Raw genomic sequence first — 24,193 nt, forward strand, 5'->3', positions numbered from 1 at the left:
CATCTGCATGCACTACTTGGAGGCCTGTTGTGCCATTCTCAGCAGAGCCCAAATCACTGTCACACAGGCTCTGTGGGACACATGTGAGTTTGTCTGAGACAGCTGTCAGGGTTTAGATAAGACTGTCCTCTAATTGAGCAGATCTGACTTTTTTTTTTTTTTACCTAAAACCCAAGTTTGGACATTTGATTTTCTTTTTTTCCTTCCTTTCCCTCTTCCTTTTAAGTTTCTCTCAAACATTTATTGTTCTATATTCACAACTCCCTTGAGAATACTGGCACTATAATAACAGGAATAACCCTCACTTAGTGTAATCCCAGCAAATCTGAAAATTTAAGGCAAGTAGAAAATGTATTAGAGGTAAGATTTGGCCCATGGTCTAGCTAACATTGTGGGGAAAAGTTATTTCTCAGGAAAAGTATCTTAAAAGTACATTAATCATCTTGGCACCATTTTGATTAAAAGTCTTAAAATCCACAACTTGTAGTATAGGGTCAGTCTCCTTAATATCTAACTTTTGCCTACAGTGGCTAGTACCTGCCTTGTGCTTTTCATAGCATGAAAACCAGACTACTTATAGTTCTTGTAACATCTGCTTATTACTTTTGTGGTTTGGCATCCATTATTCCCTCTTTGCAAAATAACTCCCCATTATTTGTCTACAACTGTGGTCCCCAAACCCTGGGCTGGTCCATGACTTATTAGAAACCAGCTGTGCAGCAGGAAGTGAGCAGCAGGGGGAGGAGCAAAGCTTCATCTGTATTTACAGCCACTCCCCATGTGTGTGTCACCTCCTGAGCTCCACCTTCTGTCAGATCAGCTGTAGCATTAGATTCTCATAGGTGCGTGAACCCTATTGTAAACTATGCATGTGGGAAATCTAGGTTGCACACTCCTTAAAAATCTAATACCTAATGATCTTATGTGGTGCCAAGGTGGTGATGCTAGTGCTGGGACCATCTAGTTGCAGGAAAAAAAGCCCAGGGTGCCTACTGCTTCTGCACTGTGGTGAGTTGTGTAATTATTTTATTATATATTACAATGTAATAATCATAGGAATAAAGGGCACAAAGGTGCAATGTACTGAGTCATCCCCAAACCATCCTCATTCCCCCACCCCTGATCCATGGAAAAATTATCTTCCATGAAACTGGTCCCTAGTGCCAAAAAGATAAGGGACTGCTGGTCTATAAGACTGACATTCATTCTAAATGGTGTCCCAGATATTACCTTAGGAAGCTAATTGTCCCTGACCTTTGTACTCTCATGAGTGTTGTCATTTTGTTACAATGTGGTCACTCTTCACATGCTCCTCTTCCCTGTTGGAGGTTGGTGAGCTCCTTTGCATGCTGGGCTCAACCTGGCGGAGAACCATTGCAGCAAGGCCACAGCGATCAGTGAAAGTGAAGAAAACTGAACAGAAGTGTCCACAGAATTCAGAGAAACCTGCACACTGTGCCCCCAGGATGTTCAGGTTTTAAACAGACATAAGGAGCCCTTCTCTTACCTTCCTTCCAGCTATGTAACCTCCTGATGCTCCAAAGCTTTTGGTGAATGTGCCCATGAACACGTCAACTTCGCCAGGGTCTATTCCAAAGAATTCTGTGACACCCCGGCCAGTTGGGCCCACGGACCCAATACTGTGCGCTTCATCAATGTAGAGGTAAGCCTTGTATTTCTTCTTTAGAGCTATAATCTGGGGCAGATGCACGATAGAACCTTCCATGCTAAGGTAGAAGCAGAAATGCTCATAACAAATCTGATCCCAGGAAGCTCTGCCAGTTTCCCCATCAATACATCCTAGACAGGGATGACAGAGACAAGCCATTCCTTTCTTCTGAAGGTGTGTTTCATTTGGCTATAACAACTTCCTCCATCTTGTAAGGCTGTTTGTGCATTTCTATGTTCCTTGAGCAAAATAACTTTTATTCAGTGGATTCGAGTGCTTTGTGTTTGTTATAGCTAATTCTTAAGTAAACAATTAGCTCACTGCATCACTGATCCAATTTATTAGTAAAACTGACTAGGGTAACTAGGTATTCTGCTAGATTTAATTACATTGCTCTCTGGCGATCCACCTTTATCTGCCTGCCTTTGCCTATTTGGCCAGATCCGTCAGACCTAAACTCAATGCTGGAATTGCCAAAGATTGAAAGAGGGAGTTAAAAACATATAACAGACTTTACTTAAGCCACATCATAGTATTAACTACAACACAATAGAAAGTCCTCAGGACCTCCTGTTTGTTACAGTACTCACTACAAGTCTAAGGTTTCTTTGAGGCACCTGGTATGTCTCCTCATTCTGTTTCTTTAGGGACATGGAACAGATAATTGAGAGAACATCAGAATCCTTTGAAGGGCCTGTTATTATACAGATTGTTGAACCCCTACCTCAAGAGTCTGATTCACTAGGTGGGCTGAGGATGATTCATTCATCCAGGAGATGCTGACACTAACCATTGGGGATCCCATTTTGAGGACCACTGCTCTAGAGGAACTCTTTTGTTTTAGCCCTAAGTGTTTTATTTTTCATGGTATCGTATATTCCAAAAGCACTTCAAGACCCCTGGGAAAGAGAAAAAATATAAAGTGAATAAACAAGTAAAATTCAAATTTATATTTATCAGTGCCTCTGAGACTCAATGGACTTAAAAGCATCAGTTGTCAGACCATTTTTAAAACTGTGTCTACATTGTACACAATTTTGACTGCACTGACAGTCAAGTTCTATGAAAACACAGAGACACACTCACCATAGAAAGGAACTTGTCAAACAATTCAGGCAACCCTTCAATTTGGTTCTAATCAATAGAACCAAACAGAGAGTTGAACTTCTCCCCTTTTCTTAATTACTTTGTTAGATTAAATTTAATGTATCGAAAAAATAAGCTGAAGTGTTAGGCTGCTTTTGTCAAAACGGTCCAATGGACAGTTGCCCAGACTGTGGTTTGGAGATAGGGTGGTGATCATCACCTGTAGCATTTGTGTGTTTCTCAAGGTCATTTTGGGTGGCTGAGCTCAGATTTTAATGAAACAAAGACCAAATAGAGTTGCCTTTACTTATGTACTTAGAAATTTGGGAGTTAATCCCAACATTTTCTTAAAGTAATTGCTTGTTAAAAGTGTTTCCACTGAGGGGGAGGCAGTCCAGCCACCTGACTGCCTAAGCTTGGATGATGCCATACCACTTACTAGCTTGAGCAGTTTATACAGGGTGGCCATAAAGTTCGTGTGCAATTTTAAAGAAGACGACTATTTCAAATTGATGATTTTAAATTGTACACAAACTTTATGGCCACATTGTATTATGTTTGCTGCCTCAGTTTTCTCATATATAAAATAAGCGTGATGCTGGGTCCTTCCTTGTAAGGTCTTTGTAACAATGACCTTTACAGAACATGTGAAGTTCTTGACCCTAATGAGCACTCAGTGAATTGTTATTGTTCATGGGAGGAGGAGCTCAGGAGGAAATGGTTTCAATGAGACCTGACTTGAGAGCCCTTAGCAATGCTCTGTGTTCCATCTTTTAGGAATGAGGATGTCATTGCGGGAGTTATGTGATAAATGGCCTCAGGTCCTCAGAATTCTGGAATTTTCTTCTAATCTTTAAAATGTTATAAGTCAGTAACACAAATATGCTAAAAGCCTGACATGTCACAAGCAGCCATTCTTTGTTCTGGAACTGAATTTGGCAAGAGCCAAAGTTAATGTTGAACAGTGTTTGTAGACATTCTGGGCAACTAATTAACTGTCCTTCGGTGGGGCTGGTCTAGCTGATGTTAGGAGCCAGCCCACCTGGTTTATGTTTCTTCCTCTAAGATTAATGACTCTACGATACTGCTGATTGCTGGAGTCAATGCAGGGCACACATAGAGTTCTAGGGAGAAAGAGTTATATTCACCCACACTACGTTTTCATTTTCTCAATGTGATCAAATTTGAATTGAACCTTTTTCTATGGTGGGATACTGAGTCTAGTGCATGCATAAAAAGGCTAATTATGTTATTCCCATGAATTGCTGTCCAAAAACAGCGCCAAAAATGATAAAGAAAACAAGAACAGCACTTTATTCTCTTTTCCTGAATGAAAGATTGTGTTTTTCTTTTGACTTTAATAGAAGAAAAACAATTAAAAATACAACTGTAGGTAAAGATAATTCCATCAGTGAATTTGAAGTCCTATGCAGAGACTTGAATTATTCCTGAACCAGCCAGCCAGTGAATAATTTCTTTATATCTTTTCTATTACATAACGTATTAGCTAAGCGACAAGCCCCCTTTTTGAAATTTCCCTCTCACCACCTTCCCCTCCATGTATAAACTATATTATCCACTGGACGGACTGAGAATTAAACCACTGGCTAGACAACTTGCATGGTGGAAAAAGTCTCCTTGATAGGCCCCAAGTATAACCCAAGACAAGAAAGGAAGGTGGAAAGAGAGAAAAAGGAATTAAGATTAATTAAAAATAAAGTACTGGTTTCTTATTCTTTACATGTTTAAACTATATATAGATATATAGAATATCATTAACCACTAAAGTTTTCAATTCTTAAATTTACATTATTTGGGGGAAGGAGAATAGAGTACATTCTTAGAGTAAATGCTATTCTTAGACTTCAGCTTATGTGCATTTGTGTATTTGTTTTGAAAGTGCTGAATTTTATTTCTTGATTCATTTTATTTTGAAAGTTTGGGCTCAGCTATGCTAGTTTATGTCCCAGCTTATTTGGGACAGTCCATCCCTAATATATTTTGTGTAGTATTTACAAAATCATAGTGTAGTGATTTCTCAACCACTATGAGTTAACAAGAAATCTAGACTTCTCAGAGACATGAAACTAGAAAAACGTGACTTTAAAACAATGCTTAAAGAAAAATACAGTTCAGAACACTAAAATAATACTATTGTACTTCTAGATCAAAAATAATGGATTTATGGAAATTTAATTTCATTTCCAGATTCAATTCTTTTATTTTATTGATGGAAAGACTGAGGCCTAGTTAAGTTAATGGCAAAAGTCAGAAAGGGGGACCTTGAATTTTCCATGTTTATTTCATTGGATGTGGGCACCTGGGCTTACTCTTTTATTTACACTGAGGCTTTGTCCCACTAGGGCCATCTGGTTTTATTTATTTATTTATTTTTAATTTCAGATTAATATAAGGGTACAAATGATTAGGCTACAGACTTTACATTTGCTAGGTAAGGTCCCTAATGTAGTTGTGTCCTGCATCTAGGAGGTGTACCACATACCCTTACATTGTGCCAATTAGGTGGGGCACACCAATTCCCTTCCCATTTCTCCCTACTTCCTTTTCCTTTTCTCCTTCTCCCACCCTCCCCTCAACTTGAATTAAATTGAGTTTTTCTCTTGTATGGGTATGTATTAGTTTGTCCACTGGCCTTATATTAGTATTAAGTACACTGGATACTTGCTTTTCCATTCTTGTGATACTTTACTAAACAGAATGTTCTCCAACTCTATTCAGGTTAATACAAAAGACGTAAAGTTTCCATCTTTTTTTGGGCCATCTGGTTTTAATCCCAGCTCAGTTATCTGTTGTAGGACAAATTATAGAGGCTTCTGAGCCTCGGTTTATTTATCTTCACATTAATCTTAGGCGTGCTTGCATGCTTACTTGGGATTGCACATGTGAAATGATTAGCAAGGAGTAGACACATGGCCAATGTGGGTCTCTTTCTCTAACACGTACCCGCTGGATGGATAAAGAGCAAACAGCCTTATCCATAGACAACATATCATTTTCTGAGTTGCCACTTCTTCGACTGAAAATAAATGTAATGATAAAGATAGTTACCCTTGTTTGTGGGCTTTCTGTGGGCTGGGCCTCTGCCAGACACTAGTTTATATACTCTCTGTTAATACTTACAAAAGTACCCTACAGAGGGCACACAGGTGGTGATGTCAGGATTTGAACCCAGGCCTCTGAATCCTGACTCCTCTACATTCTACATATAAATAACAACCCCTTTTGATGGTGACATTATCATTATTACTTTTGTGGAGTTTAGTGACTTCTCAGTCTTGGTATTTTGCCTTTTCTATCTTGATATTTGACAATTTGGTTGACTTTCTAATTTGGTTGACTCTTTCAAAGTCATGAGAAAGTAACAGTATGTGGACTCTGTGTTGGAGGTGTGTCACTCATGGTGGCAGATCACAGTAAGGGAAAAGAAGACTAGAAGTTAAGATTCAAAGGAGGCTTTGTGTGTCCCTAACATACAGTATAGCTGTCACTTTCCTAACCCTGGCCCTTTGGAAAATCCTGTGGGAAATAATGTCCTCTTCTGGTGACAATCGCAAATTAGAACAACAGTACCAACAACTTTACCTTTGAGGTTTTGGGCTCTAGAACTCCCCTCTGGGCCCGCCTTATTTTATAGGAAATTAAGGCCTCAAGAGCTACTGACACCCATGGAAGAGGGGCCTTGGCTCTCATCTGTGAACAGGTTTTTTATATCATAGTCTTACTTAACAAGACTCCTGTGAGGGTGAGAGTAAAAGAATACTTTGTAAAGTGAAATTCATGGAAAGTGAAGACTTCATTCTGTATCAGTGCCAGGTTGATTGAGCCATTGTGTTAAATGGCCTCTAAGGATGGCTCCCTGCAAGACTTCCCATCCTGTACATACAAGCCGATCCTCCCATCAAGATGTAGGGTCTATTTAACCCTTTGAATCTGGCTTCTGATGTTCTTTGTCCAGAGGGTGGGGGAAGGCGTAAGTGATGCTGTTCCAGTTGTAGGCCTACCCCTTAAAAATGTTAGTAGCTTTTGCTTTTGCTCTATTGGAAGTCAGCTTCTTATGTTGTAAGAAGTTAATGAGAAAAAAGCATACATAGAGAAGGCCACGAGGACGAGAACAAGGCCATCAAGTGAGAGCCACCAAGGGGAAGATGTGTGCGTGAGGTCATATTGGATGTTCCAGGCCCAGATGAACTCTCAGCTGAATGTACTCCATCAATGACCTCCAGTCAACACCACATGGATCAGAACTTTCCAATTGGTCCAGATAGCACATACCATGGGAAATAATAAATTATTGCTGCGTAAACCATTATGCTTTGAGGTGGTTTGTTACATGACAAGAGATAACAGAGCATCTGCTATTGCTAGTGTGCAGCCTAAATTGTGAATTGATGCCATACTGGCTGGGAGCCCAAAGTCCACACCTGCTCCCTTGTCTTTCTGTTATGGTAGGATGCATAATGTTGGCCCAGCATAGCCATTAACAAGTCCTGCTGCTGGGGTGGTTTCTCTTGTAGGTGATGGGAATATTTGTCAGTAAAATGCTGGTGGTCCACTTAAATTTCAGGCATGATCAAAGTGTTTAAATCCTAACTTTCCCATAGTGGAGCCAAGTTCTGTTTATTTACAGCTGGGCTCTGTTTACACTGTTTAAAGGAGATGCCCAGTCCACTCTCCCTCAGCCGATCTGTTCTCCCACTAGTCCAGGCCTGAATGACAGATGTTTAGAAAAGGGCCATTTGCCTCCTTCCCAGTCTGGCAGCTGGCACAAATCGCACAAGGAGAGAGAGTCATACTTGATGTTACCTCAATCCAGAGTCAATATGAGGCTATTGCTTAGAAGTAGCAAGTTTAGGGCTAGTGAGTAGTAGTTTATTATTCTAGAGCAGGGTTTCTCAACCTTGACAGTACTCTGTCATTTTGAGCTAGATAATTCTTTGTGGCGGGCTTGGGGAGGGAGCTGTCCTGTACATGGCAGGATGTGTATTAGCATCTCTGGCCCCTGCCCACTAGATGTCAGTCACGCCCTACTGCAATTGTGGCAACTGCAAATTGGCAAATGTGCCTGGATTAGGGGCAAGGGCAAGATCACCCTAGAGAACCCCTGGTCTAGAGTGACTTCAGAGACAGACATACTCTTGGGGCTGACTGTAAGAGGTACTAATAGGAGATGCAGAAAGTGGGTTACTAGAAACCAGAAATGCCAACTTTGCAACCCTGAGGTAGCACTCGGACATCCATATCAGCAGTCATAAGTAATGGAGTTAAAATTAAAAACAAACAAAAAAATGATACCAGGCTTATTGTTTTAAATTTGGGAGGATTCACTTCTTTTTTTCCAAAAAGGATGGGTACACATTTCTGCTACTGCTTATTATTTATTCATTCGTATAGCAGAAATGGTGTGTACTCAGCTACTGATCAGATTCATGGGCTAAAAGAAGCTATGCCTCTTCTCAAATCTCCTTTACAGACACATTCCATTTTGAGAACTTAAAAACCTTTACTTCCTTCCTTTTAATGTTTTTCACTTTTCTATCATAATCTAATGCCAAATATCTCTCTTGAGTCCTCTACCCTGAGGATGGTCTAAGGATTGATTTAGGAGTGGACACAAGTCCTTGGCTTGTGGACTAGGTGCATCTAACAGAAAAGGTATATGGACACAATTTCCATTTTAGTAATGATGACAAATTCAGGCAGAGGATGCAGAACACTCAGTTACAGCTTTTGATATAAACTGCAGCTCTGAATGGCTTAACTGGTATTTCCTCTGCTTAGCTTAAAGGAAAACTCACACCTGAGCACATCTTCAGATGCTAAGATCATTCCAACTCCAGATCCTCGGTCGGGAGCAAGAACTGTACTCCACATTAGCCCTAACTGGAAGGCACAACTTCTGTATTCCGATGCCAATTGATGGATGGATTCAGCAAGCAGTGGATTTGGGTGCACTGTGTGGGTAGTGTCATCTGGGGTGTCCAAAATAAACATCTTCTACAGTCATAAAGGTAAGGGGCATTCTAATATTGGATAATAATTTTGGATAACCCAGCTGCAAAAGACCCTTGAGACAGTAAGGCAGCCACAGGTAGTGGAAGAACAGATGTAAGTTAGCAATGTCATATGAGGACATCGCTGAGGAAGGCTTCACAAGCATGCCACAAAGGCTTCCAACGCATGCCACCATATGCATGAAGTTATTGCAAGTACAGGTGAAGCAAGGTCAAACAGCTTCCACTGGTGGCTCTGTCTTAGGTCTCTCTTTAATATCCATATCTAATCCATTTCTCCATTTAGCTAGTAAAGGTCAGCCTTTTCCCATTGGTCAGCTAGCTGCAGGCCTCAGAGTGTTAAATGCCTTCTGTTATTTACATACCTGTAGATCCCCTCTACCAGGATGAGAATCTTTTTCCAAGCTCTGCGCGTTCGAGGCTGGCCATAGATGACAGCGTCTCTCAGGAGTTTCTCTAGGCTTTGTGTGTCTTTAAATAATACCAAAAAAGAAATTGAGTCATGAGAAGGTTTTTATTTTCCTCCCCCATTTTCCTTTCTCAAGGAGACATCAGATCTTGCAGGTTCACTCGTGTACCTAAACCTCCAGAAAGCAAAGTCACAATCAGAGAACACCTAGGGAAAGACACAGAGAGAGAGGCCTATTTTTCTGTAAAACTTAACTATGACAAAGTGAATAGCCAGGTTTGTACAAGTAGGCAGAGTAAACCCCACCTGAGGTACATGGTTTCCCAGCTCTTACAAGGCTCTCCCCACTTGCCTTACATTGACGTTCTACAGGAAATATATCTCTTAGGTTAGGCTTTATTGCCGGGTTAAAATAGACTCTGAGAGATACAATTAACTATCACTCATCAGTTGTTTAGACATGAGTGTGTTAGAGTTCAGCAGGGTTTTCATGAATCTCTCATTCCTACACTTTGGGACTTGATTTTTGATATCCTCCAACCTGAGACATTTCAAAACTTTGAGGCAGTTGGACAACTAGTGTTCTTTTATAAAATATTTGGAGACCTGTGGATAGTTAACCATAGCTCACAATTATTGAGCCCTAACTGTGTGCCAGGCATCCTTCTAAGTCTGTTCTATGACATCTATAGCTCACTTAATCCTCACAGAACTCTCTGCAGGAGCTAATAGTACTGTCTCCATTTCATGGCTCAGGAAACAAGGGCTTTGGTAAACTGCCTGGGGTCTATGATTACATAGCAGAGTCAAGATCTGGACTCATACAGTCAATGCCATGATCCACATTTGTAACCATTACCTTTTACCACTTCATGTGAGAGCTGTTGTCTCGTCTCCTAAAACTCCACAGTGATGTACAACAAGGAAGGATGAGTCTGTGGCAGAATATTCTTGTTAACTTTTGATGTCAAATACAAATGATAGTGACATTTCATGTATCAGCAATCATATGTACATTGCTGTGCTCAGCTGAGCAGCCATGAACTTGGGCTGAGAAACCGCGTGGAAGGAGTTGGCTACCAAGCCAATGAAAGCTGTTTTGTGTGTGTACATATGTGTGTATTGTATTTTGTTTTTAACTCTAAAGCCTAGAGAGAGAAAAATGGCAGAAGTTTATATGATTTTTTTTAGATTTTTTAAATGTTACTACTATGTGTATATATGTGTATATATATGCATATATATATTCATTTCCTAAGCTTTTCTTTTCCTGAGATCCTGAAACTGAAATACTTTAGATCTAGAACCCAATCTTAATTTAAAACTATGGAGATGCTGCTTAAATACTAGCTTGTCTATTACATATGTTCACCAAAGATTAAAGATGCCAGTTAGAATGCTCACAAAAGGAGAAATTTAGAACAAGTAAATCTAAAACCACACATTTGATACTGTTTTTGAGCACTGTAGACAAAGCTCTAAGGAAGCAGGTATTGATTGGTTTATCACTCACTAGTCTATGTGTAAATTAGCTGAAGTCTAGGTCTCAATGAAAGGCTCCTCAACTTTGTGTTTTTTTAGTCTCCAATCTGTGGTAGGGAATACATTAGGTGGTGCAATAACTTTTCATCACTGCAACCCAGGCATGCTTGATGAGGTCACAAGGTATTTCTTCAAGATAGAGTTGTGGATGTATTTTTTTTTTTTTGTGTGTGTGTGTGTGTGTGTGTGTTTGAGACAGAGTCTTACTCTGTTGCCCTAGGTAGAGTGACAGCTCACAGCAACCTCAAACTCTTGGGCATAAGTGATCCTCTTGCCTCAGCCTCCAAAGTAGCTGAGACTATAGGCATGTGCCACCATGCCCAGTTAATTTTTCTATTTTTAGTAGAGATGGAGTCTTGCTCGTGCGCAGGCTGGTCTCAAACTCCTAGCTCAAACAATCCACCTGCCTGGGCCTCCCAGAGTAGTAGGATTACAGGTGTGAGGCATTATACCACACGGTGTTCATATTTTAATTGATCAGTACATATGAGCAAATCACATTCAATTAAAGGTGCATTTATATGAATCAGAGTAGGGTAGGATGAATCAGAATTTGACAGTGTAGTATCCCAACCTTTTCACAAAGAGATGTCTAATCAGCATAGTGTCTCCCTAGAGACTGGATCTGGGGTCATGGCCTTCAGAAAAGTGTGTGACATGAACAGGATGCTACCTTTTAGAGATCTCTCTTGGAAATCCAAGCATTAGTGATAATACATTCTTTGACATCCTTTGACTTACTTAAGAACACTTACAGTATAAATAATTAAGAAATACAGGAAATCCATAATAAAATAATAAAGAAATGAGGGAATAATTATTTTTTTCAAAAAAGTAAACCCTTACTATTGGAAATAGCCCCTTTATGGCATGCTATCAATAATATGAGAACCAATAGAAAAAAATACCATTTTTCTTTCTTTAAAAATTAGCCTAAGATTAACTTTTTAGGTGACATGTTAGTTTAGACGTGGAATCAATCAACCTCACCATGACAATATGGAACCTGTGAAAGAAGGAATGGAAGAGACAGTAGGTCTTCATTTTATTTCATACCAGTTTCTTTTTCTCTTTTCACCTACAAAACAGATGTAATGATATCCCTGGAATTAGTATTGTATCCTATTCATACAATATTCCCTAATTGACAAATTTTCAGAGCTTTTTCAGTTTTCATCCAGTTTGACATGTGGGCAACATTTGATATAATTTGATGTTTGTATTTTAAGGTTCTCCCCTTTGGTATCTGGTTACTATTATTCTCTGGTTTCTGTTATCTCTCATCCCACTATTTCTAATATACTTTTTTGTGGGAGCCATTTCGTTTTTTCACCTATTTTCTTTCTGATGTTTGTTCCTTGTCCTGTTTGTATTTTTTCATTTACATACCAGTGACCCTCAACCTTCAGTAAATAGAAATCACCACCTGGGAAACTAGTTTAAAGGCAGATTTCTGATCTTTCTAATCAAAGATTCCAAATCTGTTAGTGTGGGATGGGACCCAAGAGTTTGCATGTTTGGGGTCTTTGAACTCTGAAATCCATAACTCAAAGCTCTATCTCTGTTTTGAGCCACAGAATGATTTCTCCAACCACATTTCAGACACATCCATGAGTACCTCAAACACAACATCTCCAAGATGGAACTTGTAGCAGCTTGCACTATTGGCCTCATTTTCCACCTCTTCCCTTCCCATTTGAGTCCTTTGCTGTGTGACTTTACAGCTTATCTTCCCACTAAAGATGTGGAGGACATTTCCCTGCCTCTTGACTTGGGTTTAGCTGAGTGACATGCATTGGCTAACAGCATGCAGAGGCGAGATGGTCTGTGAGCTCTAAACCTAGGTCCAAAAAGACCTCACATAGTTCTACTCTTTCTCTTGTGCTTCTGCTGGTGACACAAAAAGAACAAGTCTAGGCTGGCCGGCTGGTCCTGGGATAGCTCTAGGATAGGATAAAAGGCATGTAGGCCCCAGTTAGCCCAGCCCCCTGCAGCCCCAAGTGAGAGATCAATGCTGATTGTCATATGTTACTGAGGTTTTGACTTTCTTTCATAGAGAAAGTCATACACGAACATATAGGAAAGGAAATGTCACTTTTAGATTTAAACAAGAATTATTAGAGAAGGTATTTGCTTCATGTCTGTAGTCATGTTTTTTTTAAATCAATTGTGTTGTTTTCATTTTAAAGACAGCCAGGGACACTACATCATCAACCACTAGATGGCAGCCGAGGAAACAAAAAGCAGCTTTCTTGTTTTGAAAATTTCAGGGATAGATGATGCACCTTCTCTCACGTAGATATCTTGTTTTCACTTTTGCTTTGGGTTGAGTTCCTAAAATGTTAAAGCAACGTTTGACTTGCTTATGAGTAGGCTAACCAGTCTTTCTTTTCTGTAATCATAGTCCTGTTAGCCTCGGGGTGGAATAAAGAGCCGATGAATAAAAATATTCCTGTTTAAGGAATGTTTTTCCTTCTGGGACTTGGAATTTATAAGTTTTTGTACAGAAATGACTCATGATGAGTGTGGTTCCAATGTCATAGAAATGAAAACAAACTAACATGAACTAAATTAGCAGTTACTAAAAAATACATTTTCTAAAAATTTGGAGAAATTTGTAAATCTGAAGGCTATACATTGCTTTTGCATCAGAAAAGATCACACGCTTGCTGTGGGATTAGTCCAGGATTAGTTTTCAAAGGAACAGCAGTAGTACTAAACAAAATTTCCCCCTATTCTTTTAATAACAGGCAGGACACAAGATCAAGCCTTTAGGGGTCCATGATGTGTTTTATGTTTTATGCATTTTGCAGATGGAAGCAAGAGGAATCCTAGTCTCTTTCAAGGCAGGGAACTCACTGTGTTGGACCGGAATGGAGTTTCATGGGGAGAGGCTTTAGAGGAAGTTAATAACTCTCAGGTTCATACACCCTAATCTTAGAGCAGAGGGAAAATCAATTAGTCATTTTTTCTCCCTGCAAAGGAAAAACTCATTGACTTCTTGAATCTCAGAAGCTAGACAGGGGAAGGGATTCTCGGCCCATGTTAGCTGTTGGTACTTCCTTCTCTGGTTCTTGGGGTCTTGCTCTCTAGGGCTATAGTGTGTGGGTTATAAACCTGCAGGATTCTGGGGATTGTTATTTATGTCCTGCAGCCCTTATGGGAATCTACTGTTTCAGCAATGTGCAGGCTAACATCTGCAAAAGATTTTTTTTAATAATGGTGCTTATGAAAGCACTTACACTTGCGTTATATTAATCCCCATGACACTTCTAGAAGTAGGGAAGAACTATTAGGTTTTTGTTATTTTCAGATGCCAAAAGCTTTGTAGAAAAAAAAAAAAAGAAAAAGAAAGAAAGAAAAATACCCCCAAACCAAAAACCTCCTCCCTATTGGTTTGGCAAGATAATTTTGAAAATATGGAAATTAAAATAAAAGAACCAATTTGATGCCATCTAGCCACACATACACAGCACTATTGCACCATGTTGTAAGATCATAATGACATACCACGGACTTATAATTACCACAATCAGAACATCAGCGATGCCTTAGACATTACTCACCACCAAGTCTGACTCACTGAGGACGTTTCCTTTGCTTTGTGGACACCTGAGAGGAACAAGCTGGTTTGGTGGTTATGAATATGTAAGCTGTCCAACATGAAAGCATGGAGGCCACATTCTGGTGGCTGGTTCAAAGCAATCCTCATCTTTCACAGGTGTGGTTAACTAGATTACTGAATTGCTAAATATCTGGAAGAATCCAACTATGTGTCAAAACCCACAGTCAGGCTTGGGTTACAAATACTCTTGGTGAGTCTGAGGCTGCGCCTGTCTTTAATTTCAAGTCCTAATAATATATAGCAAAACTCCTAGAGCCAGGAAAACTGAAGATAGAGTTGTGTGAAAAGAAGCCACAAGGAAATGAGGGAGCCAGAATCTTCCAGGAAGACAGGCTGGGAGCAGTCCAAAGTGTGTCTTCCTGGAGGCGAGCGACAGATGTTTTGCTTAGCTCCCTTTCAATGGCAGAGTAGCGGCACTGGCACTATTTCTTCTGCTGCAGCTTCCTCCTTCCTCTTCTCTTGTGCAGCCATCCTTTTGCCTAGATTGAATGTAAGACCTGCCCTCACTGCCCATTTCTCAGCACTCTCCATGTCCCCCACTTCCAGGGACCAGAGTTGGAGATTGAGGCTGGACTGGCTGCCTCTACTTCCCATACATATGCTCCCCAATATGGTTGATGGTTTATCCTTTATCTTTCAAGGCTCCACAAAACCCACCTCCAGCTGCATTTAGAGACCACTGTTGGTCCCCTATTCCATAGGCAGCTCACCAAAACTGTTTTCACCCCTGCCTAGGTCAGGCACACCAATATTTTGTAAATGAAAAGATACACAGAAGATGAATGAATGCTACTTTTTACCATGTCTTATTCCATACTCCCCATCTTTATCCCCACTCCTCTCGTTCCTTTGAATGCCCAGTTTATTCCTTCAAGATTCAGCCCAAAAGTGAAGTACTAAGCAGTAGGTATTTAGATAACTGTGAAGGATGATGAAGAAATTACTCTGACTTCTAAGATAGTCATGGGGGAAGGTCTCCTCTTTGTTTAGCCTTTTGGGGGAAAAGAAAACCATAATGGGCAACTTTGGCAAGGAAAACAATTATTTTTCTGAAAGTCACATTTATGGAGTCTCTTATTCCACACAATCATAGAGGGCAGTTTTGGTGCACTGAAAATTTGGTGGCTTTAGGTTTAATATAACCGATTTGGCAAAACCTTGGGTTCAGTTTTTCCTGATGGCTCTGCAGATATGTGGGTTGGTGTTGCATGGCCTCTGGCAGGTCAGCACAGCCTCTGGCAGGTCAACACAGCATCTGGCAGGTCAAAGAAGCAAGGTAGTCTTCTAGAAGAGTGCAAAATGCAGCTGGGAACAGAGAATGTGGGCTGGGTTTTAGGGTAAGGTAGGTGCTGGGCTAAGGCCTGCTTACCCTGCACAGTGTGTGTGTTGGGGGCGGGGGTTATAGCAACAACTTTTAACCTTGGAGACATGAGATGCAGGCCAGGCAGAGCCTAGAACACGAGAATCAAGTATGCCATGCTCATAAGCTCTGGGCCTGAGGCAGAGCTTCTCCTCAGGGAGAAGCCTGTGGAATAAGATGAAATACTGATATGGGATCCCTGAGTGAGTGGGGTCAGTGCAGGAAGGTGAGCCGTGAGTGTCAGAACAGTTTGGGAGCCCAGTAGTCAGCAAGGTGGGTGCAGGCTGCATCCTCCTAACCAAACCTCTCTGGCCTGTAGAGAGGTGTGCGGGAGATGTAGGCTACTAAGTATGCATGTATCATTGTACTTGGGGAAGCAGATGGTGGAAAAGGCAGGAAAGGAGGTAAAAGTGTGATGTACTTATAAATGGGGACTCTGGAGTCAGACTTCCTAGGCTGAAATCAACTCATCTCCGACTAGCTTTGTGTCTTTGAGGAAGTCACTTTACTTCATGACTCTATAGTAGCAAGTGCTTCTTTGTGTAGTTGTGAGGCTAAATCTAGACAGTTAATGCAAAAGGTTCATTACAGCAAGAGCTTGGGACTGTCAACTACCTGGTTGGGGGCCCACATCTCTTGAGATCGGAAAGGTCAAGGCTTGCAAAGCAGTCTGTGTGATGCTCTGAGGTGTGACCTGCCATTCAAACAGCCTGGGGCCCTTGTTCTGCAGATGAAGCAGTGCTCAAACACTGTTTCCAGAAACACTGGACTCTGTTCTTCCTCCTCTTGGCATTTACACTGCTGCTAGGTAGAACTTTGGCTCTTCCTTTCCCCTTTTTTTTTAGTTTTTAAACACTCCAAATTCTTGGCCTGCCTGGACCTCTGACCTCATGGCAACTCTCTTAGCCACGGTGACTGCTTCTTTCCAAGACTAGCTGAAGCAACTCTTTGTGACTTGCTTGAGGACTGAGGATGCCCATAGCCTGGCTGCTCCAAGGGTGGCCCTGAACAGAGGCAGCAGCTCCCAGGAGCTTGTTAGAACGCAGATGCTCAGGCCCCACCCCAAGGGCCTGGTGTGCACATTAAAGCTTGAATATTTCAAGTCTGAATCTTAACAAGAGCTCCAGGGGCCTCATGTGTACATGAAAGCTTGAGAACCATCATTCTGGAGTCTACCTCACACGCTACTACCAGTAATGTGAGCAGACTAGGGAAAAATTAACTTAATCCCAATTTCCTCCATCTGAAAGAAGATGAAGACCTTTCTAGAGAAGGTGAAACTCACTCAGAGTTTGAGGTCTTGGAATATCCAGGGTGCTATAAAAAACTCAGCACAGAGGATGCATTTACCAAAGAGATCCAAGTGCCTCATGGGAGCCCTTGCTCATTTCCTCAGAACACAGCAGAATTGCAGCGAAGAAAAAACTTCTCCATCCTTGGGTGGAGCACACTGGGTGACTGAGGCTGTGAAATGGCTACAGAATCTGTTTTCAGGCAGCCAGTGAGCCACACAGGCTAAGGATTGGCTATTTCCTGCAGCTGCCTACAGTGGAAAATGCAAGGAATTCTTACTACTTAGCCAGCAAGAACGCAGAGGCCGGATTTCAGCATTCTGAGCTGAAATTCGAGCTGCTAACAGGACAGGGCTCCATTAGCCGTCACAGCAGATTGACTCTACACAAGGGACCACGGGTTCCTGGGTTGTTCGTATGGCCCAGCAGTAGCTGGACTCAGGTAGCCTTCAGGAGTGTTGACAAATGCGTGTCCTGCCTGTAGTGCTCAGCCCAATACCTTATCTCAATCACGGGCTGCTCTTGTCCCAGAGCTCTTTTTCTGGCTGTGGGAGTGCACTCAGTCTGAGTAAGGAGCAGCTCTCAGCCAATCACAATGGAAATCAGTGGCTAAATATCCCGGCTGTCTCCCCTCACAGGTGGGATAACACTGGGGTATTTTTTCTGGCACCTAGAACTTCCTCGTAGGATTGAGGCCCACTGGTCCACTGTGCTGCTGTCCTTGACAATGTACCCTTTAAAGGCTGCGTCCCTTTCTCTGCCTTTGTTCCCTGCTCATCTGCTGGTGCTTCTCAGAATCACTTTCTAAGTGACTTGCATTATACTTAAATCCTGGTCTCAGGGTCTGCTCTGGGCAGAAATGAACCAAGACAAAAGCAACAGGCGGTTTTAGTTTTTGACCTGCTCATCTGTGTGACCTTGAACAGATTATTTAATCACTGTAAAGATTTCTCTTTAGTAAAGCGAGGATCATGAAGAGAGCTATGTGTCTGGGTTGGTAAAATTAAAGGGACTAATTATGGAAAAGGCTCAACACTAGTGAATGCTGAATAAAAGACCTAGTAGTTAAGTCTCTGTTATGGTCCACATTTACTAGCCAGGAAGAACCAATTTACGGTGATGAAAGATTCTAGTGTACAGTTTTGAATTTGGCATCACTAAAAATGCACTTCTAAGTCCTTTGAGTTTTTTTTTTTTTAAGAAGTAGCACTTTTTAAAAGTGTTTTGATGTCGCTCCCTCTCAGAACTTTCCTTCTATTTAGTCTTCTCAGTTACTCATTCCAACTTTGTGGAAAATAGAGAAAGAGAAATGATGAATAGCTTGGGGTTAGTGGCAAGTCTGTTCACACAGAATTAAAGCTTATCATGATGGCCGTGTAGGTAGACAAACCCTGGGTGTATTCTTCCTATACAGAATTCCAAAAATCCAAAGACTCAGAAATCTGCTGAATTTACAGTTCCAGTAAATAACAAAGACCAGCCACTGGTACTCTGTAAAAATAGCATGTCCTCTCCTCCTATAGGCAGTAAGATTTACGGAGAGAATGTGAGGCATAGGACAGACCAGGAAAGAACAAGTTTAGAGCTGTGAGAAATCCCATAATCCTGATGTTTAAGAACCTGCCAGTATAGATGGCCATTCCTAAGAACCTGGCTCACAAGTTATTAGCTTCTGCCTTTACTGGTTGTACGTGTCATGCACATATGAAGGCAACTTGATATTTGCAGGTCCTAAACCTGTATCACCAACCCAGTCTGTGTGGATGCATATTGAGGATTTAGGCATCGTTGTGGACTGAAGCATTTGGTACTATCGGGGGATAGCAGAGTAGGAAAGAGAGCCAACTGCAACTGAGGCTTTGCATGTTATACCCTGTTTCCCCGAAAATAAGACAGCGTCTTATTTTAAGGTGTGCTTCCAAAGATGTGCTAGGTCTTATTTTCAGGGGACGTCTTATCTTTCCTGTAAGTAGGTCTTATTTTCAGAGGATGTCTTATTTTGGGGGAAACGGGGTACTCCACTCCGTTCAGTTCTTTCCCTCTCTGTACAGGCTGCACTTCCCTCACCTTACAAAAATCACTCAGAGGATCCTGGAAGTAGCCCTCCTCCCAAGAGGGCTGCTTTTGTGATGTAAATACAACAGCTCATTCTATACTCATTGAGAGTATGCTCCTGTTTCAAAGTTGTGTTAATCAGGTTAGTGGGCTTCCTGCACCTCAGAAGGAAAGTGTATTAGTTTCCCACTGCTGCTATGAAAAATTGGCTTTAAAAAAACACAAACTTATCTTACAGTTCCAGAGGTCAGAAGTCTAAGGTGGGTCTGACTGAGCTCAAATCAAGGTTTTGGCAAGGCTGTGTCTCTTTCTGGAAGCTCCAGGGGGAGAATACATTTCCCTGTAGAAGGTTCTTACATGCTTTTTCCAGTTAGTGTGGACTTCTGGCATTCCTCAGCTTGTGGCCCTCTTCCATTTTCAAAGCCAGCAAAGGCATTCAAATCTTTCTGACATTGCATTACTGTGATAGACACTCTTCTGTTTCTCTTTTCCACATTTAAGAAGACTCGTGAAGATAATCTTTTTATCCTAAGGTTAGCCATTTGCCCTGTTTCCCCGAAAATAAGACAGTGTCTTATTTTAAGGTGTGCTCCCAAAGATGCACTAGGTCTTATTTTCAGGGGACGTTTTATCTTTCCTGTAAGTAGGTCTAATTTTCAGAGGATGTCTTATTTTCGGGGAAACGGGGTAGCAACCTGAATTTCCTTGGGAAGATAATATGACATTTACAGGCATGGGGGTTAGGGCATGGACATCTTTGGGAGGGGCCCATTATTCTGCCTAAAATAGAAAAGGAGAGAACAACAGCAGCTCATACATAATAGAATCCTGTGAATTAGATACTAATCTCTGACCCTAGCTCCCCACAATTCCCAGTTAGTTGAGAAGGGCAGCATTTATATCGCTAATTCCAAGTTTACCACTGAAAAATTGAATGATTTTGGATGCATTGCTTAATACCTCTAAGCCTAAATGTCTTCATTTATAAACTAGTTCTTACCTAATGGGATTTTCCTCAGGGCTAATAAGAGGAGAAGAACATTAGCTAAGCATCTGGCACAGAGTAAATTCTCAGAAAGTTCTAGTTGCTGGTATAAAACAAGTACAGCTAACATTTATTATTAAGATATAGAAATAATATATAGTAACAATTATCTATTTTCAAAAAGTACAAAGGGAAGACATGAAGAATAAATTACTGGATGCTTAAGAGCTTTGTAAAATTGGAAGGTAAAATTTAACCCTTGAATTATAATTTCAGCAAAGAAGTAAAGATTTAAAACAAAATTTTATTTGGAAATAATTTCAAATTTAACAAGAAAATTGCATGAATAAGAATACTGTAAAGAATATCCACATACTCTTATCCAGATTGATGAATTAACACTTTATCTGATTTTATCTCTATAGTATATCTCTATAGCTGAGTGAATCTATATAGCTTTTTATTTGTATATGTAACAATTTTTTTCTGAATTGAGACTAAATGGCATATATCATGGCCTTCACCCCTAAATCGTTCAGTATGTTTTCCCTAAGAATAAGGATCATTATTATCTTATGTGACTGTAGCAGGAGTCAGCAAACTTTTCCTATCAAGAGGTGAACAGTAATACTTAAGGCTTTGTGGGTCATATATAGTATTAGTTGCATATTCTCCTTTTCTCTTTATACAGTCCTTTAAAAAATGTAAAAAATATTCTTAGCTCATAGGCCATAGGTTGTTTATCCCTGGACTATAGTGTAGTTATCCACTTCAGTATATTTAACATTGATATACTTATCTAATATTATTTAATCTATTGTCCAATTTTCAATTTTGTGTATTGGGCCAGTAGTCTCCTTTATAGCATTTTCTTATCTCTGTCAGAATCTCATCTAGGACCAGGTATTGCACTTAACTGTCATAGCTCTTTAGTATCCTTTAATCTGGAGCATCTCCTCAGCCTTTCTTTGCCTCTTACGTTACTGACGTAGTTGGAGAATACAATTCCTTTTTTTATAACAGAACATTCCTCATTTGGGGTTGTCCGATGATAACATTCTGTGTTCTAACCTGTGTCCAGATCTTAAAGATAATTCAATTAATTTCAATAAGAATGTAGCCAATCAAGATCATTCCAGAAATTTCTTTTATTTTTCTCACCAATTCCTTCTTTTAGAATAAGAGGGAAATCTTGCTATGGTTTCTATCACCATAAATTAGTTTTGTTTTTTATTTACACAGTATGTATACTCTTTTGTGTCTGGTATATTTCACTCAAAATAATTAAAATATTTTTTGAGAGTTAACCATGTTATGCATAGTGGTAGCTTTTTCCTTTTTTATTATGGAGTAATCTATTGTAGGAACAAGTCACAATTATTTTCCACTATTCTGTTGATAGACATTTGGGTTGTTTCCAGCTTTTGACTATTACGAGTAAAGTTGCTATGAGCATTCTTGTATAAGCCTTTTGGCAGACATATGCAAATGAGGTGTGGAACTTCAGGGTTGTGTTTAGTTTTATAAGGTTTTTCCAGGAAGCTTCCCAAAGAAGTTTTACCATGTTACAGTCCTCCAGCAATGAGTGAGGGTTCTAGTGCAGTGATTCTCAACCTGTGGGTCGCAACCCCTTTTTAATAATGAAAATACATTGCAGCATTAGTAAGGTTGAGAACCACTGTTCTAGTGGCTGCATATTCTTGCTAACATTTAGTGGTGTCATCTTTCTGATTTCAGCTATTGGAGGGCCAGAATGGGCCCTCTTAAGTCCTGCTTAATGTCACCGAGGCCCCTTTTCACTTTATACAGTTACTGGCACACTCATGGCTGCCTCATCTACCAGACTGTATGCTTTCATATAGCTAAGATATTATCATACCACATTTCTAGTCCTTCAAAGATATAGCATAGTGCCTGCATCAGAATAGGTGTTCATTAAATGCTCAATACATTTTGGGTTGGAACACGTTCTTGGCCTTTTTAAAGCTCCATTTGTAAACTTTAGATCAAGAGTATGAAAGGGCAGTGAGGGGAAGAGTGAGTATAGTTAATATGACAGTATGCCCGATGGTATCTCCCAGGGAACCCTGGCAAGATCCAAGCACAGCTTAGATTAAAGGAGGTTAGAAAATAAGATGTAGGTTTTATATATTTCATTATGCATCATAATCATCTGGGAGCCTGAAAAAATGCCGACACCTTGGCTACAATCCAGTTGGTCTGGAGATGGGCACAGACATTGATCTTTTATAGATGTTCCCAAGATGCCTCTATTGTGCAGCTGGCATCAGGGTTCACTGCTCACAGTAGAATGGAGTGAAAAATATGAAAAGTTAACATTGACAATAATCCCATTCATTTGTTCCAAATAGATAACAACCTGATGTCTCCCTCCAGAAGTGAGACTACCACATTTAACCATATATGTGGCTAAAACTATGATTCAATACTTGTCAACTACCTCCTTTGTCCTTCCTCAAGTAGACAGAGTCTTTGTTCGTCAGCCATCAGTCATGGTAAAGAATAAAAATAGCACAGCACATTCTGCTAATACCAAAGGCATTTTTTTGTGGTCTCTTAATAAACTTACTTCTTGAAGCCCTAAATGATGTCTACACCAAACATGAATTCCCAACACTGCCAAAATAATTTGAGTATAGAAGTGACATTCAATAGTAAATCAAACAGAACTGAAGAAATTTAACTTGGTTTGTCAAAGACTAAATAAACTAAAAACTAAAGATTGAGTGTCAATTATGGTAAATTAATAAATGAGGCCAATGTATTTTGAATTGGCATTGAGCTAAATGTGGTAGTTGAGCTACAAATTTGAGGTGCCCATCATCAACTTCTTCGGAGTATTCATCTTCACACAGATGCTGACAGTGATTCAGTAAGGCACAGCCAGACCTCTCCCCACTCAGTGAGAGCAGTAGATTCTTCCTTTGCACAATTCTGCAAGTTAGATAAGGGACTTCACCTTAGAATACTCCCGTGCATTTCCTATCCTCCCCAGAGGACAATTGTTCTGTGGTTTGAGATTGCTGGGAAGTGGGTAGAACAGAACAGAAACAATTCTTCCTCAGTTCTCTGTCAGTCATCTCCTCACATCAACCTTTGTCATCTTTTTGAAGGACGGAGGGAAGAGCCAAGGAAGGGGAGCAGGGAAAAGTAAAGTAAAGGGCAGAGAAAAGCAGGAGAGAAATGTGGTAGGAAGTAAGAAAGAGAAAACAAGTGTGCACATGCACAGAAAGAAGGGAGAGTTCAATGATGATAATGAATAGAATTAGAACCTTTGAATGAAGAGGTTCCTCACACATCGTATAGTTCAATGCGCTCATTTTACAGATGAGAAAACTGAATGCAAGAAAGATTAAAGGGTTTACACCAAGTAAAACCACAAGTTAGGGGCAGACCTAGAGAAGAGAAAACTCAGGTATTCACCATCACCTGCCTCCTTCAAAATGTTTCCTGATACTTTCTATACTGCCAAGTCCCTAAAGAAAAAATAGCTCTCTGCCTTCTCCTCACCACCCAACTACACAACCCAGAGCCTGAAAGGACCTTTCAGTGAAGTTTTGGTGGGTGGGTATCTGAGCATTCTGTGGGTGGCCATAGTGAAAGGAGGCATTATACTAAGGAACAAGCTCACTTTATACTTAACTATAACAAAACTTAAGACTTCAAACTTTCTGAGACAGAGTTATAGGGAAGGAAGAGTTATAACACTTCTGATAATTAAATGGCTGTCCTAAGAGATCAATCATGTCCTCAGAGGGCACACTAACAGACCACTAACAGCTACGTTAATGTGTTTGGGTTACACTTAACAATCTGGATGTTTAATGCACTTCAACCATTTGTTCCAGGTCACCAGAGGTTAACAAGCCAGTAGTGAACATAAATATAACTGTGTTTCATTAGGCCGAGTTGCCAGTTTGAAGAGCAAGAACAAAGTTCAAAATCCCATCAATAATTTTTACTTTTTTTTAGGAATAAGCTGCTATACATTGAATAAATATGCTGGTACTTACTGTTGTGTTTGAAGATCCTTATGGTTGCACCTGAGAGTCGGGCCCCAAGCACAAGAGATGCGTGGTTTAACTCATCACTTAAAATGAGGCACCCCTGTGCGGAA

At 40.4% G+C, this 24,193-nt stretch overlaps 1 protein-coding gene and 1 long non-coding RNA gene across 2 annotated transcripts in view; one reads left to right on the forward strand and one right to left on the reverse strand.

Moving 5' to 3' along the window:
• SPTLC3 (serine palmitoyltransferase long chain base subunit 3) overlaps positions 1–24,193 on the reverse strand; it is a 207,542-nt gene that overhangs the window by 56,311 nt on the left and 127,038 nt on the right. Inside the window, exons 6-8 of the mRNA XM_053574493.1 lie at positions 24,090–24,183; positions 9,153–9,258; positions 1,508–1,727 (exon numbers count right to left, since the gene is read on the reverse strand). Of these exons, the coding sequence (XP_053430468.1) occupies positions 1,508–1,727; positions 9,153–9,258; positions 24,090–24,183 (420 nt within the window). The remainder of the gene's footprint in view (positions 1–1,507; positions 1,728–9,152; positions 9,259–24,089; positions 24,184–24,193) is intronic.
• On the forward strand, positions 1,545–24,176 carry LOC128573945 (uncharacterized). Its single transcript, XR_008376580.1, has 3 exons — positions 1,545–1,663; positions 8,555–8,784; positions 24,049–24,176. It is a non-coding gene; the product is annotated as an uncharacterized LOC128573945 (long non-coding RNA).

This window comes from Nycticebus coucang, chromosome 21 (assembly GCF_027406575.1).
Source record: "Nycticebus coucang isolate mNycCou1 chromosome 21, mNycCou1.pri, whole genome shotgun sequence".
In the NCBI taxonomy this organism is placed as follows: domain Eukaryota; kingdom Metazoa; phylum Chordata; class Mammalia; order Primates; family Lorisidae; genus Nycticebus; species Nycticebus coucang.